Source organism: Durio zibethinus, chromosome 1, assembly GCF_047325235.1.
Source record: "Durio zibethinus cultivar Kanyao isolate XHJ-2024 chromosome 1, ASM4732523v1, whole genome shotgun sequence".
Lineage (NCBI taxonomy): Eukaryota > Viridiplantae > Streptophyta > Magnoliopsida > Malvales > Malvaceae > Durio > Durio zibethinus.
This window is the reverse complement of record NC_143162.1, coordinates 9,383,941-9,399,764: the sequence shown is the minus strand read 5'-3', so window position 1 is coordinate 9,399,764 and position 15,824 is coordinate 9,383,941. Positions and strand designations below refer to the sequence as shown.

Here is a 15,824-nt window from a genome sequence, read left to right as displayed (position 1 = left end):
ATGAAACGGGCTTCACCTTAGTCAATTCAAGCAAATAAAAAGTATGGTTGTTCATCAATTAGCCCATATTTTTCTGCCAAAATTAAACATATATATTTATATATAAATACTCTATTCTGTGCAATTAATCATGGGACCACCATTAGCAATTATTTCCCAAAGAGAGAAGAAAATGAAAATAGAGAAAGAAGAGTGATTTAAGTTAGATGAGTAGCCAAATCTGAAGCTGATTGAAAAATTGCAGCTACTATATTTGCAAAGGTTTCTTCAGATAAATCGTGGCACATGACACTATATAGAAGATATATATACGTCGGTGAATTTTATAAACATCTCCTGCCAGAAACGCGGATATAACGTTAGCTGTCCAGCAAATTTGAAGCTTATTTTTCTCCTTTTGTACATTTTCAGATCATGTCTCTGAAGCTATTGGTTGTCTTCCAACCAGCAATGATCATAGGTGAATCCATTGGAAAATCAAATCAAAAGAAATATAGTCAAGAACGCAGTACAATTATTTGCCGTTGATTGCCGAAACAAGACATCTGGCTGTGATGATGAAAAGCTGTACGTAGTGGACAGAACTGTTGCAATTGCAACATATCATACGTACATACAACAATGGAACCAGTTCAAATTTTTTCAGACTGAAAAATAGAGTCAATCGGCAAGGAGGGTAGTGTCAAAAAATGAAATGATATTATATTGTTGCAACCAAAAAAATGAAAAAATAAAGAGAAATTATCATTATGTCATATGGATTTGGAAGATGCAGCACTTGATGCTACTAAACTTGCAAAGAATATTGTTGACAAAAAGCCATAACTCATGAAATCTAGAGTCAGCAAACATATTAATTGCTTGAATCACTTGCAAAAAATCGGGTTTCAGAAGTGCTGTGAGATGTGAAAGCAAAACTCGAGATTGCAATCACATGAAGAAGACTCATTGCTTGGTTTCACACTTTTAGTAAAAATTTTCAATGCCTGCAATACTGTAGCAATTAGTCTAGTAACATACTTCGATCCCATATATAATAAACTAATCAATCCTAGATTTCATTTATCTGATCATCTTTAGATTTCTTTCACTCGATCATATATTTTCTTCGTATTTAAATTTAAACACAAGATTCTAAGTTATCTTCCCAAAAAAATTACTCAAAAATCCTAATATAACTAAAAAAAGTAATAAATAAAAATCAAAAGGGGTAAAAAGTAAGAAATCTATGAGTTCCAACTTGTCACTATCACAAAAAATAATGCTCAAAAAGTCAATATTTAGACAGCTTGCATGTAATGGACCATATTCTAAAAAAAAGTATAAATTAGCAAATTATTTTTATTTTTGATGAAACAAAACTTTTCAATTAATTTCCAGTACATTAATTTATAACATCATTTTTAGCTTGCATGAACATCACTCTTGACTCTTGATTAATGAAAAAATAAACCTTGGGTCAGCCCAACAATATGCTACCACTACTTTCAATGAATTGATACACCACTTGAAAAACACAAATCATGAATTATGTCTAACAATAATTCACTGTCTTCATTAAAAAAAAAAAAGCAAATGAATAGATATAGTACTAGCTATATCATAAAACATTTTCAATATTACACGGAATTCTTGTTCTCACTTCACATGATTTTTTCTTTTCATGTTTGAAGGTGCTGGCTAGCTAGCTAGGCAGACTGGCATATATAACATATATAACATATATAACATAAATAACCCTAGAAATCAACCCCACATGCTGATCGATCCATTGTTATCATGACTTACCACTAACACAAAATATATTTAACACCTTGAAAGTAAAATCTTAAAGTCAATCATTGTACAAAGATCCTCACATCATTCTAACAGTATCGATTTCAAATTAATAAAATATATATAAAAATAAAATGAAATAAGTAGGTTTAGATTTCAGTGCATGCAAATTTAAATATAAATAACACATATGGCCATGATCATATATTAAAATACCCTTGATTGAATGTAAAGAAATATGCTAAATATCCATCTATATATATATATATATTTATATGGTAAAGCTTAAAGTTAAATTTAGGGTCACGTCACATAATATATAGGACTATAAGAAATAATTCTTCTTGAATTATTCTCACAGTGACAAATATGAACAAGGAAAACTCGCATTGCAAGCCACTCAAACTCAGCTTACAAAAAGACAAACAATACAATCAGTTAGATAACTCCTAATTTCAACAAGTATAAACATAAATAGAAATTTGGTTCATAAATCTACTTGACTCGTTTCACCTCAACCTACCCTCATGTCAAGATATATAAAACCCTTTCATCTATCTCGTTGACATATCTTGCCTGTTTTAGTTTTGCGTGGAGGGAAATCATTTTAGAGAGTATGGCTCCCATATGGTAACCTTCTTTATTACTCATTAGTTTACCCTACCTAGCTCTTCACAAAATGCAGAACACACAAGGATATCTAATCCGGGCTAGTCAAGCACATGTTTTGACAGCCATCACTCTTGGTCAGTCGTTCCTGGTCGATATTCTAAAGCAAGAAAATAATAATCATATGCATATATTCAAACAACTTTAGCATCAATGGAAACCACAAACACAAATTCTTATTGTTTTAAAACTCTAGTTGCTAGGGATCGAAGCTCCCACAAATGCTTTCATGAAAGTGTGTGTACGTACGGATAGCACTAGACATGGCGACCAGGGACATCTATGGACAGTTTGGTCTAGTTTTGTAAGTGAAAGGTACGACACTTTGAAGAACTTGAGAGGCATTGGCAAGAATGGACCATTTCCAACCGTGTCCACTATGAATCTATATATACTTACTTTGCTTAGCATTATCTCGAACACTATCGTTTGTGGATCGGTTGGCTGTGTAGATTGTTTAATTTCTTTAACTACCACCAAATATAACTAGACCTTGGAGAGCTTTTTATTCATGGTGCTTTTGAAATGTGTTTTCACGGTCACCTCTTAATGATAAAAGAATGGCAATGAAGAAGAAAATAACAATAATAATAAAAAAAAAAACTAAGGAAATGGAAGCTCTATTTTACTAGCAAAAGAAGCCTCGGTGGGCAAAACAGCAGGAGAGAAATAATCCATAGAACTAAAAAACATCGATCTCATGATAGAATGAGAGTTCTAGGACAAACCTCTCAAATAAAGCCTCCTCTTCTCCAAAAACATGAAAACTAAACAAGTTACCTGATTGTAGCTACTGACTTGTCTATATGTGATCTTCTCTTATAATCTTGTTTAATAGTGCTGTGATGAGAGCGTCTCTCTTCTCAGCCCTAGCTTCTTCCCTCATTCTTCTTTCCTCTTCCCTTTCTCTCCATCTTCTATCCATCATTATCCTTTCATTCTCCAATGCTTCCATTGTCTGTCTCCATTCCATCTCTTTCAACCGCCTTTCGTTTTCCCTTGCCTCAAACGCTTCTCTCCATTGCATTTCCATCTGCATCTGTTGCCTCATGAAATCATCTAAAATCTCCTTTATATTATTATTGCTGCTTCCACCAATACCTGCACCCGTTTTGCCTTTTTTCTTCTTCCTAAAACTACCCCTATCTGTCTCGTTTTCCTCCATATCTTCTTCCTCATCTGAAGATAGCTGCACCGCCTTCTTTTTTGACCCGGTCGCTCCTCCTTCACCTTCTGACCCTAGAATATTTTGCATCCTTGCCGAGAATATGGCTTGCAACTCATTATAAAATGGGAATTGTTGCCGCATAGCTTCTGCTTCCATCGTTTCACAACCCTGAATAAGTGATATTGATAATAGGGTTTTCAGGATACATATTTTAGTTAAACAAAACAGAGAAATAAAGGTTCCTGGAAACGTAATCCGTTGCATAAAAAAAGGGTTAAATCGAATATTGAATACCTTGTATCGAGTAACAAGGTTTTTCCACTTGCACTTGCACTGTTCAGCGCTTCGATTGTAGCCCTTTTCCCTCATCCTTGTAGAGATAACTTCCCAAAGCAGCTTGTTCCTCTTGGTCTCCATGAAACTTCGATCCAGATCTGCTCTGATAATCAAAAACTCCCTCGTCTCCTGAATACTCCATTGAGGAAATCTATCAACATCGACGTTAACACTGATAGGCTGTTGCTGATGCTGCTGCTGCTGCTGATGATGATGACGATGATGGTGATGGTATTGGTGTCCCTCCATTACAAGTATCACACGCAAACCAGACAAAGCCACAAGATTATTAAGTCTTTATTTTGCACCCACCAAAAAGGATTATTGATCCAAAAAGAAACAGAAAAGAAGAAAAGATGGAGAGAGAAAAATCAGCAAAGATTTATATTAAGATGGTGTGAACAACAAGCAGTGTGAACCCTCAAGAAAGATCACAAAAACAAACCCTGAAGAAACCTTAAAAAAAGGGGAAAGATAGAAAGATTTGATATAAGCTCAGGTGTCAAAGAGAGCGTTTTTTATTATTCGTTCAGATTCAAGAAAACGAAACCAAAGTAAGCTTTTCTTTCCTCTCATTCTCTCCATTTCTCCCTACCAACAGTTTCTTCTCTCGGTCTTTATCTGTCTACGCGGAAACGCTCTCTCTCTTCTTTTCCCCTTTTTTTTTTCTTTTTTTTTTCTTGTCCCCATTTCGGACCAATTTTCCCATTGCGTTCACGTGGTGTCACGCTGACGAACCAGAATGGCTTACTGCTTGTTGGGTGGGAGCATGATTCTCTGCAACCAGTCATACAAAACTTGCATAGAAGATTTTATTTAATTTTCTTTTTAATTAATTAATTTATGTATTTTTGTTTTATTTCAAACGAATTAATATATTGTCAACTTTCTTGTCTAGTCTCTTTTCTTTTGAACCCGTGTGAAGAGGAGAAGGTGACAAGAATGGCTTTCGCCGACTATACATGGAGGCGGTCACGCGTTTTATTTTTGCATGGATTTCCAAAAATCTTTATCATTTTTTTGCCCATGGTTTAATTCAATTTCACATTTCCGTTATCTTTAAGCCGTTCATTCCTTTTTTTTTTTTTTTGCTTTTTCATGATGATCATCTACGCCTTATTTAGTCAAGTCCCACTGTAGACGACTCTTATCACCATCACGTGGCGTGAATGCAGATAGTATTGATGGAAAAGAAAGGGTCCCACTGGCCTGTGGTTCTCACCTATACGCCTATGACCCATTCTACTTTTAGTCCCCTTTCCCAAGTATATTTGACATTTTGACTCATCGCTTTTATTTTTATTTTTAATTTTAAGGGAAATGGAAATTAAAGAAAGCGATATGGAGATTTTATTATGGATATTTTCTTTTGCATATTTTAAATTTTAGAAAAAAAAATTATTTAAGAGAAAAGAAATATTGAAAGTGAATATATAATTTTTAAATGTTATTAATTTAAGAAATGCCATATTTTTATATTTTGTTCACATGCAGAAATATAAAATTACTAAATAAAATAGTTTGTTATATTATTTTTAAAAATAAAAAAATAATATGTGGTATTTATAATATTAAGATGTGAATAAATGTGATACGTGAATAACATGTTGTTTTTATTAAAATTAAATAATTTTAAAAATTAATTTTTTTATATTTTAATAATATAATTTTATAATTTTAATAATTATTATAATGTTAATCGTCCTTACGCAAAAAAAATATGTGAATCAACCTTTACGTAAGGTCAACCTGAGAGTTGAAAGGGATGATAAACCCTCCTCTTAGAGTTTGCTAAAAGCAAAGTCCCCGAAACAAATTTTACGTGAAATAGTATTAAGTAAATATATTTTAGATTTCACATATAACAATATTAAGAAAAAATATTTTATATTTTATATTTTCATATTTTCAACAAAAATTACAATTTTATTTTAAAAATATCATCTTTTCAACAAAGATTATATTTTTTATCTTATAAACGTTGTTTTTATTAAATTCTTAAGTATATATTTTTTTTTCATATTTTTAATAAAAATTATGTTTTTATCTTGAAAACACAGTCTTTCCAACAAATACTGTAATTTTTTTATCTTAAAAATATCATCTTTGTTGAATTTTATAAAATAAGTTTTTCACATTTTTAACAAAGTGTTTTCTATTTTAGAAATATTATCTTTGTTGAATTTTAAAAAATATATTTTTTATATTTTTAACAAAAATTGAGTTTTTATCTTAGAAACATCATCTTTTTAACAAAAAATGCATTTTTTTTTTATTTTAAAACGTAATCTTTGTTGAATTTAAAAAATATATGTTTTCATATTTTTAATAAAAATTATATTTTAATATTAGAAATATTATTTTTTTCAACAAAGACTGCATTTCTATCTTAAAAATATTGTTTTTTTAACAAAGATTGCATTTTTTATCTTAAAAATATCGTCCTTATTAAATTCTAAAAAATAATTTTGACCACATTTTTTGTCTTAAAAATGTTGTTTTTTGTTGAATTATGAAAAATAACCATTTTTTTCAACCTTTCAATAAAATTGTGTTTTTAATATAACTTTTTGTGAGGATTTGAATAGCATTGTGTTAAAAAAGTAATCTTTGTTTAAAATATATTTAGAAAAAAATATTTTCATAATATTTTATAAAAAATTACTACATTGATAATGTAAATAACGTTGTTTACATAATCTGAAAATACAATTAAGTGAGAACAAATGAGAAAAAAATTCACTTTCCCTTTGAAATCTTAAAAGATCTCAATGAGATGAGAATATTTGATTCCTTTACTTTTTCATTTTTTGATACTGTTAAAAGTTTTAAAAATCTCAAGAATTACATTTCCGTAAACTAAATTAAAGAATCAATTACAAAAAATAAGATTTTGAGAAGAAAAGTTACTTTCCTGAACCAAATGCCCCTTAGAGATGAAAAAAAAAAGATATTTCTCTTCTCATTTTCTATTAATGCCTTTTCTGAGTTTTCTTCCTCTTTTACTTGAACTTGAATTAATTAAATTATAATATAACAATTGTATTTGGTGATTGGTAGATCCTTTTAGTACTTATAAGAGTTTGGATTAAGTTCGAAAGTGTTTGATGGGGAATTGAGTTTATTATAAGATCTCAACATCATATTCTACTTTTCTTTTCAAGGGAAAAACAAGTTTTAATATATAGTGTAATTGGTTTGAGTCTGAGAATAGTTATTAATATATACTAGTGTGTAAAGTACGGCTTCACACGACTTGTTACAATAATTTTTAGGAAATCTAACCATCTGGAAACTTATTAATGGTCAATGAAAGCTTAAAATATCCGGTAAAGGTCTTTAATTCTTTTAAGTTTTTTTAGTTTAAGTTTCTAGCAAAACGCAACAACTTAAGTTACAATAATCTTTTAACTTTGCTAAAAATTATTTTAAGTTTAAAAAACTTAATGAAACTGAATTCAAACTTGATTCCACTGTCGTGTAGGAGACCATGCTGTTCAACTACATTTACAAAAATTGCAACCAAAAAGGGGAACCAAGGTAAAATTTCATCTATTTTATTCACTCCAATATTTGTCATCAGCATCTTTATCTTTTTCCAGATCATCATCATAATTCGCCTTCAAACTAATCTTAAGCTTTCTAACATCCTTCAATGCCACAATATTGTACAATACATATAACAAACATATGTATAGGCATATACACGTCCACCTAGCTATACATATATACATACATATATATATACATGTATTCATATATATTTTATATTGTTTATTGGAGTGATTCATTGGTTGAAAAAGAAAAAAATAAATAAATTTTCTTTCAACTCACCTCAACCTAATTCTACAAAGACTGGACATAGTTGATTGTTTCATCTAACATTAGTGCCATGCCCATGGTATGCAAATTATCAAACACAGTAAGTCAAAACATTATTCTTTAAATTTTGCTACTTTCATTGTATTGTACATGATGTAATTGAGAGATCAGTGGAGCTTGGGAATAATTCCTTCTCATTGTAGAGAGAAAAGTATTTACCTTGTATCTTAATGTTTAATTTCGAAAAAATGAGGTATACGTTTAATCTTGAAAAAATAACAAATTCCAATATCTCGATGAGAAAGGAAATGAGTTATTAATATATGTACCCTTTCTGTCAAACTGTGTCTATTAGTAGCATGACCTCTTCTGGCTCTGACATGAACCACTTCTTTTGGTTTTTCTCTTCCTTCTCATTACTTTTTGCTTTTTACCCTCTTTCTAAATTCTGCATAACAATCAAACCAAAAACAAATTCTGAAAACCTTGAGAACTCTATCACACATATAAAAAGGCTAATTAAACCAAAAATAAACTAAAGACAAAAAAAAAACAAGAAAGAATTAGAATAGAAAAAATGCTTTAAACATAACATATACTTACGTTTCTTCTCTTGAACCCATTTTCAAAAACCTGTGGAGAATATAAGTTCCCAAAACTACATTCTGATAGATCCAATGCTTTTATCTTCATACTTTCATGGAATTCAGTTTTAGCCGTGACAATGGACTAAGCAACGAACACTGAACCCTGGTTGCTATGATTGTGTTTTGTTAGGCTATAGATTATAGGAACAAATGTAATTGAATGAGATAGCAGGCGGGTACACGTTCCACTGCGTCGAAATGCGAGGTGTGGCTTACAGTAGCTCACTTTGGGAATTCACCAGGTGATTTATATTTGTGTGCATGGATCTAATGATAATAATTCTTGAGCTGGCAATTTTTTTTTTCTGTTTTGATAATTATTTATTGGAGCATGGAAGTAATCAAGTCTTGTATTTAGCTTGATGAAAGCTTATCGTCAATTAAATTGTCCAATGATTTTTAGGTTATATGTGTATGTCTTTGTGGATTGTTTATTATATTTGTGCTTGTTTCAATGAGACATTAGTTCAGTAAGCTGCAGGTATGCTTGTAGCAAGCCTAGAAAGAAAAACAATGTTTCTGATCTAGCAAATGCATTTAATAATACTTGTATATTCCATCCAGGCACCTTGCTCAGCATTCATAGTTTTATGTTCAATTTGTAGTATCATTTAATATTTCTTGAATGCAATCTTATTAGCTGTTTTTTAGGCTGTGTACTTGAAAATGAGTGTTTTCCAAGATTCCTCTATGATGTCTTCCAAAACACCAAGAGCCACCAGCCGCTCACGTCCATCAAGCTTCAGTGAAGACAGGAAGGGATGTACTAGCAGCCAGAGGGGCAGCTGGCCCACTGAGTTCTTAAATTTTTTAGATTTATTGAAAAAAAATCTCAGAAGTTTTGATAATTTAAAATTTTGCCCCCACAAAAAATATTTTTATCAAATTTACCTCCACTAATTAAGAGTCATACAAAAAAAATATTTTATTATTTATCTAGTAATTGAATATTGATCCTTTGCTTGCCAAAGAATTTTGTTATAATATATATAAGTTTGTAAAAAAAAAAGTAAGTTTTTTTTAGTGAGTTTGAAATTATTAAATTTCAAATTTCTTCTAATAAGTTATTTAGATTAATATGAGGTGATCTTATAAGATTAGCGAAACTTAAAGTTTGTATTACTTAAATGGTTTTAACCACTTAGTTAGCACAAAAAAAAGAATATATAAAGTGTGAAGTAATAAAAATTTTAAAAAATCATTTAGATTTATATCTTCATTGTTTTTTTCATTGTATGTAAGAAAAGAGGCGTTTTTATTCTTCAAATTATAATAAATAAGAAATACAATATGTTTATTTATTTGAAGTAAATGATAAAACTGGACATATTAAAAGTGAATAATAAAATTAGCTAAGTTAATTTTTATATTATTCTTTCATATATTATATCTATCTTCAAGAATTTTATAAATAAAATTTTATTAAATTAATATATGTGCTTTTATATTGAAAGTTAATTTATCCAAATAATGTTTCGACTATATTTGTTAAGAATATATAAGTAATTTTAACTAAGAAAATTTATTTTTGTGATAAAAAACTTTTTTTGTATATAGAAAATATGATATACATCTTGATTTTATTTGTAATTTTTTATATCAATTTGCATTTGAATAAAAAAAAATTAAGGTAATTTAAAATATTTGTTCCCACTAATCATAACTCTTGGATCCGTCCTTTAGTAAAGACAAAAGTGATTTTTTTGTTGTGGGTACTGAACAAAAAGGAAATGGTGATGATGATGATGATGATAATGCAGATGATGGATTTGATATGGGTGAAGGACTAATTGGTTTTCAAAATATATTGCGAGATATGATTCTTGGTGTAAAGGTTAAGGTCTTGAAAGTCACTACATTAGGAAAAGTAGATTGAGATTTCATATCTAAAGTGATTGAGCAAATAATAGATGAAGAAGATAAAGAAAAAGCTGCTGACGTAAAAAGTATAAAAGTGGATAAAATTAAGAGCAAAAATGACCAAGTGAGTGTTAGGCAAAAAGCCCCAATCCCATCAAACATCCAAGCCAGCATAAGTAAAATTGAATAATTAATCAATGATACAAGAAATAATAATTTAATATGGTTCGATCCAACTGACCTATGTCTACGGATGAGAAACAAGATTAATTAGTTATAGAGAATTATAAACATACAAATCATATCAACCTCACTCAACAATTAATACTCATAAGACTTTTTCAATCTCTCATAGTCTTATGAAGTATTCTTAACTCAAACAAACATATATCCTTGTACACCCATGCACCATACCTATGTGAACCCTCTCAATCTCCTCTGGTCCACTCACATGCACCATACTTACGTGGACCATTTCATTTTTTTCTAGTCCACTCAAACATACAAACATATACACCCATAAGATATAAATCTCTAGTATTTTATAGGATGTCTATCTTATAAAACTCTACAACACTTTTATATATTTTTTTCATACCTAACCCTGTAGATACTCCATTTATTTATAAGTTTATAAACTTGCCTATTAAGAATCTCTTTCCTCTTAGAATTCTTCTTCTATAAGACAAACTTACACTTTAAGAGTCTTTTTTTTTCTTAAAATTCTTATTCTACAAGTCTTTTTGTCTATCAAGTAATATCTAACTAATCCTAAATAAATCTGTTATGAGATTTGAGTCATTGTTCCTAATAAAGAGAGATCATATTGAGATGGATACTGATAATGGAGTTATTGATAGTGATAAACCAAGTGAAATTGTGGTTAAAGTTGTTGTCAGTGGTATTGTACAAAAACTTTTTGGCAATATGCCCATAACAGAATCACTTAGAATCCCTGCTAAGCTAATGAAAAAAGGGTATCTAACATTTTCATTTTTTATAGAAAAAGACATAAACCAACTTGATTCAAGTCTCAAGATAAGGGGTTCAATGGACAGAAAAGTAAAAGTTCAAGGTCAACACAACATAGATAACATAATGTTTGATCTTGCTAAATCTATTGGTAGATACCTTTGAAGGTTGGTTCAATATATTAAATAAATATTGATGAATAATATTAGTAGAATGAGTTTTATAAACCTTTTCCTATTTAAGTTTTAATTGTAAAATGCTTGGCTTGCTAATTGGTTTCAACTATGCAGGTGCTCAAATATGTTGGTGAATTAATAAATCTCACTTTCAAACAGCTCAAGATCATTAACCTCTATCTAGATTAACAACTTTCCATCACATTAAGACTGCAAGATCACTAGATCCTTTAAACGGTGATTTGCAACACCATCGTTCATTTTATTAATTATTTGATGAAATGAACATTTGCTCTTTTTTTCTCTATTTAGGGTACTTTCTATCATCTTTTGCTCTATCTATTTTGCAATGATGGTTATGCTTGTATGTCATAAAATTATTGTTTTTACAATATTTTTTTCTGATTGATTAGGATTATATATTGGTGCACATGGGCTTTACACTAAAATAAAATAGCTTTGGGAAATGTAACCACGAAGGGCTATTCTTTACTTTAGTCTAAGAATGAAATTAAGCCTCTAAATCAAACAATTGATCAACCGTTATGCAAATTAATACAAAAACAATCGAAATTGGAAAATCAAAGTAAAAAACTCAATCTATGCATAGCACATTTAGCTTGTATTGAACTCAAAGCCCTATTTCAAGAAAACTCATCTTCATTAACAAACTTATTCACAAAATCCTAATTCCCAAATCACTCAAAAAACCACCAAAATTCAATCAAACTATGAATACAAACATCAGTAAAGCACATTCAACAAAACATCAGAATAGACAAAATAGACAATTAAACTACCTAAAAAAGGAAATAAATAGTACCCTAATTGGAAAACAAGCTTACCAATATTCCTGGATCAAATAATCATACCTAAATGTGAAAACCCACATGACCATTCTCTGGATAAATCAATCATCCTAATTTCCCTAAAATTAATCCAACAACATCAAACAAAATAAGAAAAATTCCCAAAATCCTTAATCTACAAAATAACAAAAACCATATGATACCTTTACCTCCCAAGCTCCTCCGATGGATCATGTGGCATTGTGAAACCACCTAAGAAGGCTCCACCATCTCTTAGGTCTGACTTATGCACCTAGCTTTCTTGTGACCTGTAAAAAAAAAATAATTTTCAATGAATAACAAAAAAATAAATTTTTATTTTCAAAAAAATTAAGCGGTGGAGTTAGCATTTAGAAAGACTAACTATAGTATCTAACGTCATTAGCAATGGTTAACGGGATAATTGACACAACGACAATAGCAAGAGGGGTGCAATGAATTGATTGTACAGGATCACTTCCATCTGATTTCGATTTCACAAATTTATGAGAAAAAAATGAGGAAAAATGAGAGAAATGAAGATGAGTGAGCGTAAGAATGGGAGGATGGAATTGGGAAAGGGCGAAAGTAAGGCTATTGAAGGTGAATAAGAAAAAAAAAATAGATCAAAATTTCTTGTAGACAAATGTTCATCAGGTGGTACACATGGCCTTCATGCATACATAGGGATAGTATATATGGCTTTCATGCACGAACAACCTGTGTAAAATTCATACATAAATAGTCTAATATAAAACTATTACAAAGGAAAAAAAAAGTTAAGAAGCCAATTGTTATCACTAGGATCCTTAAGGGATCCTTTTTATATAGGGTAGTATTGATATAGTATTTTTGTCAAATACAAACTATAATTAAATTGTCTTTTATTAGACATTTCAATCTTTATAGTTTTCAACTTTTTTTTTAACTTTAAAAAATTGAAAAAAGAAGGTAGAATTAATTCCTTAATGGAGAAAAAGTGAACAAATGGTTTAGTAGCTTAATATGTTCAACTAAAATATTATATATCATAAAAAAAGTTTTTAATTAATTAATGATTTGAAGAAAATGGTTAGTAAATCTTATCTGACTTTTTATTTCTTAATTTGTACTATAATAGACCTGTTATTCTTATCCTTAATTTTAATTTTAATTCAATTGATTATGTTACATGACAGAGATTACTATATTACTAAAGTTTGATTAAAGTTTAAGATTCAACTTTATTTAGATACTATTAAGGCATCCATACTAGATTTTTTTTTTTTGTGAAATTTTGCATGAAGAATCATCTTATACATATAGATGCAAGGCATTTATGATAATTTTTTATGCAAAATTCTTGAGAGGTTTGAATCTTTTTACTGCAACCACTTCTTACCACAGTATGAAAGATTTCAAAATGTTGATAAACTAAAGCCATATATTCATATATTAGCATCTAAATAAATGTTTTCATGATCAGTTATTTGAGATGATCATAGTTCAAACGGGTGTAGCAACCACTTTGGAAATATTTGTAAAAGCTTCAACATCAATGACTTTGGTTTATATATATGCTTTAACATACTCTATTTATCTAAAAAGAAAGCATATGATATATCAACTTTAGAATCCTTTTTTTTTTAATTAAGGTTATAACTTAAAAATAAATGAATGAGTTGTAAGTGCAGAAATTTAATTTTCATATTTATTGGGATATCACTTTTTAAAAGTCATAGTATAAATCAATTAGGATAAACCCTAAATTTGACCCTTAGCATTTTAATTATAATTTTTTTGTTTTTAATTTCTTTTCTATTAATAAATGAATGAATTTGCAAACCTTACTAATTTGTTTAAAATTAATTAGAATAAAAAGTAGTAGAACTGTAGAAGTTAAAATAATTAGATAAAGTTTATCGATATCAAATTAATGTGTACTAGAGCTTTCAAAAAATCATTGTTATACCTTACATAATCATAGTGAAAATCCATATTTAATGAAGGCTATTCAAACCAAATTAGAAAGAAAAAAGCTATTATTAAAGGAACTTTCTTTTGACCATTCTTGAACATATCTATTCTTAGAATAGAAAAAAAGTACTATAACAATAAAATTTATTGTTACTATAACTAGGAAAGCGATTTTCTTTTGTTTTATATAGATTCTATTCCAACGAAGGGTGAGAACATAACAAACTTATGGCACATGTAAATTTGCATATATAATCCACTTTTAACAATTTTAAAGTTAGATTTGTATTTTTTTTAATAAGTAATGAATTCATTATCCAAAAAATTGTAATCACTACTACTAAGTAACAAGTACAACAATATCTAACTTGTTAAAGGTATTTTGGGTCTAAAAGGTAAATTGGTCTTTTCTCTCATTAGAGACTATGAGTAGATAGATTGGGATATTTTTGACTTTGAAGTTGACCTGACATGTAGGTCATAACGTCTAGATTAGGGGATCTATCGCTAGACATTGACTTAAGGAGTCACCACCAATCTTTTTTATCTAGGTGCGGTTGGCCACCTAAGGAATCTATCCTTTTAAGGAACACCTAAGCTTAAGGGTCCCCAAAAGAATAGGTTCAGGTCTACTAACCAGAATAGGGTTCGAAAGTACGGTTACGTGTGAGGAAGGTTATAGCACCCTCACAACGCCCATCAAAAGATGGTACCAACTTAATTTTGTATTATCCAATAAGCCTTAAAAATTTATCAAGTAATTAATTATTAGAAATTATTCTCAATTGACTCTAATACTTTTAGCAAAAAATTGAAAAAATTTCCTCACCTCAAGAGTATGCAAAGAGACTATTGTTTCACTTGCAGAGGCTCCATCGTTAGATTATTTAACATTAAAAAAAATTCAAGAAAACAAAAGGGAAAAAATTAAAACAAAAAAAAGAAAAAAAACGATTCACCTTTAGGTATAAACCTTTTCCTCTTAAAAAAAAACTCATTGCTTTCGTACAAAGAAAATTGATACTTTCAATTTTTTCACAAAAAAACCTTTTTTAAAAAAAAATTATTTTCAAAAAAAATTGATACTTTCAACTTTTCCTCGAAAATATTTTTTAAAAAACTTATTTTTAAGAAAAATTGATACTTTCAACTTTTCCTTAAAAATATTTTTTTGAAGACTTATTTTCAAGAAAAATTGATACTTTCAACTTTTTCTTAAAAATATATTTTTTGAAATTTTATTTAAAGAAAATAAAAAAATAAAAAATAAAAAAAAGATAAAATAAAATAAAAAATACTAAACAATTCTAATCTAATAAATAATAATAATAATAATAATAATAATAACAATAATAATAAATAAATAAATAAAAATGAAAAAAAAACCTTGGAATGGTTCGGCTTAGCGGCTCGGCTCGACTGGCTTGAGGAAGAAATGGTGGCTCGAAGACGTGGCTCGGGGGCATCGACTCGGCTCCAGGGGTTGGTTAGCATTCGGGTCAACGCTCGGGTCGGGTCGTCTGATTTCAAAACGCTCGGATCTTCTGGGAACAGTAACACCAAAACGACGTCGTTTTCAGCGAGTATAAAAGGCTATAACCTCTGTTTTTCAGCA

General features: G+C 29.4%; 1 protein-coding gene across 4 annotated transcripts; it reads right to left on the bottom strand.

Annotated features, from left to right (window-relative positions):
• Positions 1 to 221: 221 nt before the first annotated feature.
• LOC111312055 (trihelix transcription factor GT-3b-like) lies at positions 222 to 4,729 on the bottom strand. Of its 4 annotated transcripts, none has more exons than XM_089762660.1 (3): positions 3,908 to 4,729; positions 3,226 to 3,781; positions 222 to 647 (listed from the first exon to the last, which is right to left on the bottom strand). In XM_089762660.1, exons 1-2 carry the CDS (start codon positions 4,196 to 4,198, stop codon positions 3,248 to 3,250), a joined length of 825 nt encoding a protein of 274 aa, XP_089618786.1. In that variant the 5' UTR covers positions 4,199 to 4,729; the 3' UTR covers positions 222 to 647; positions 3,226 to 3,247. The 4 variants fall into 4 exon arrangements, with proteins under 4 accessions (XP_089618786.1, XP_089618794.1, XP_089618789.1 ...); XM_089762668.1 differs by lacking the exon at positions 222 to 647 and adding an exon at positions 681 to 994; XM_089762663.1 differs by lacking the exon at positions 222 to 647 and adding an exon at positions 681 to 986.
• Between the last annotated feature and the right edge of the window lie 11,095 nt (positions 4,730 to 15,824).

What these genes read in the sequence shown, in the direction of transcription:
- LOC111312055 (XM_089762660.1), bottom strand. Translation starts at nt 4,198, where the DNA reads ATGGAGGGACACCAATACCATCACCATCATCGTCATCATCATCAGCAG. An exon ending in ACCTTGTTACTCGATACAAG is followed by an intron (nt 3,782 to 3,907) that starts GTATTCAATATT and finishes TCACTTATTCAG; the next exon opens with GGTTGTGAAACGATGGAAGC.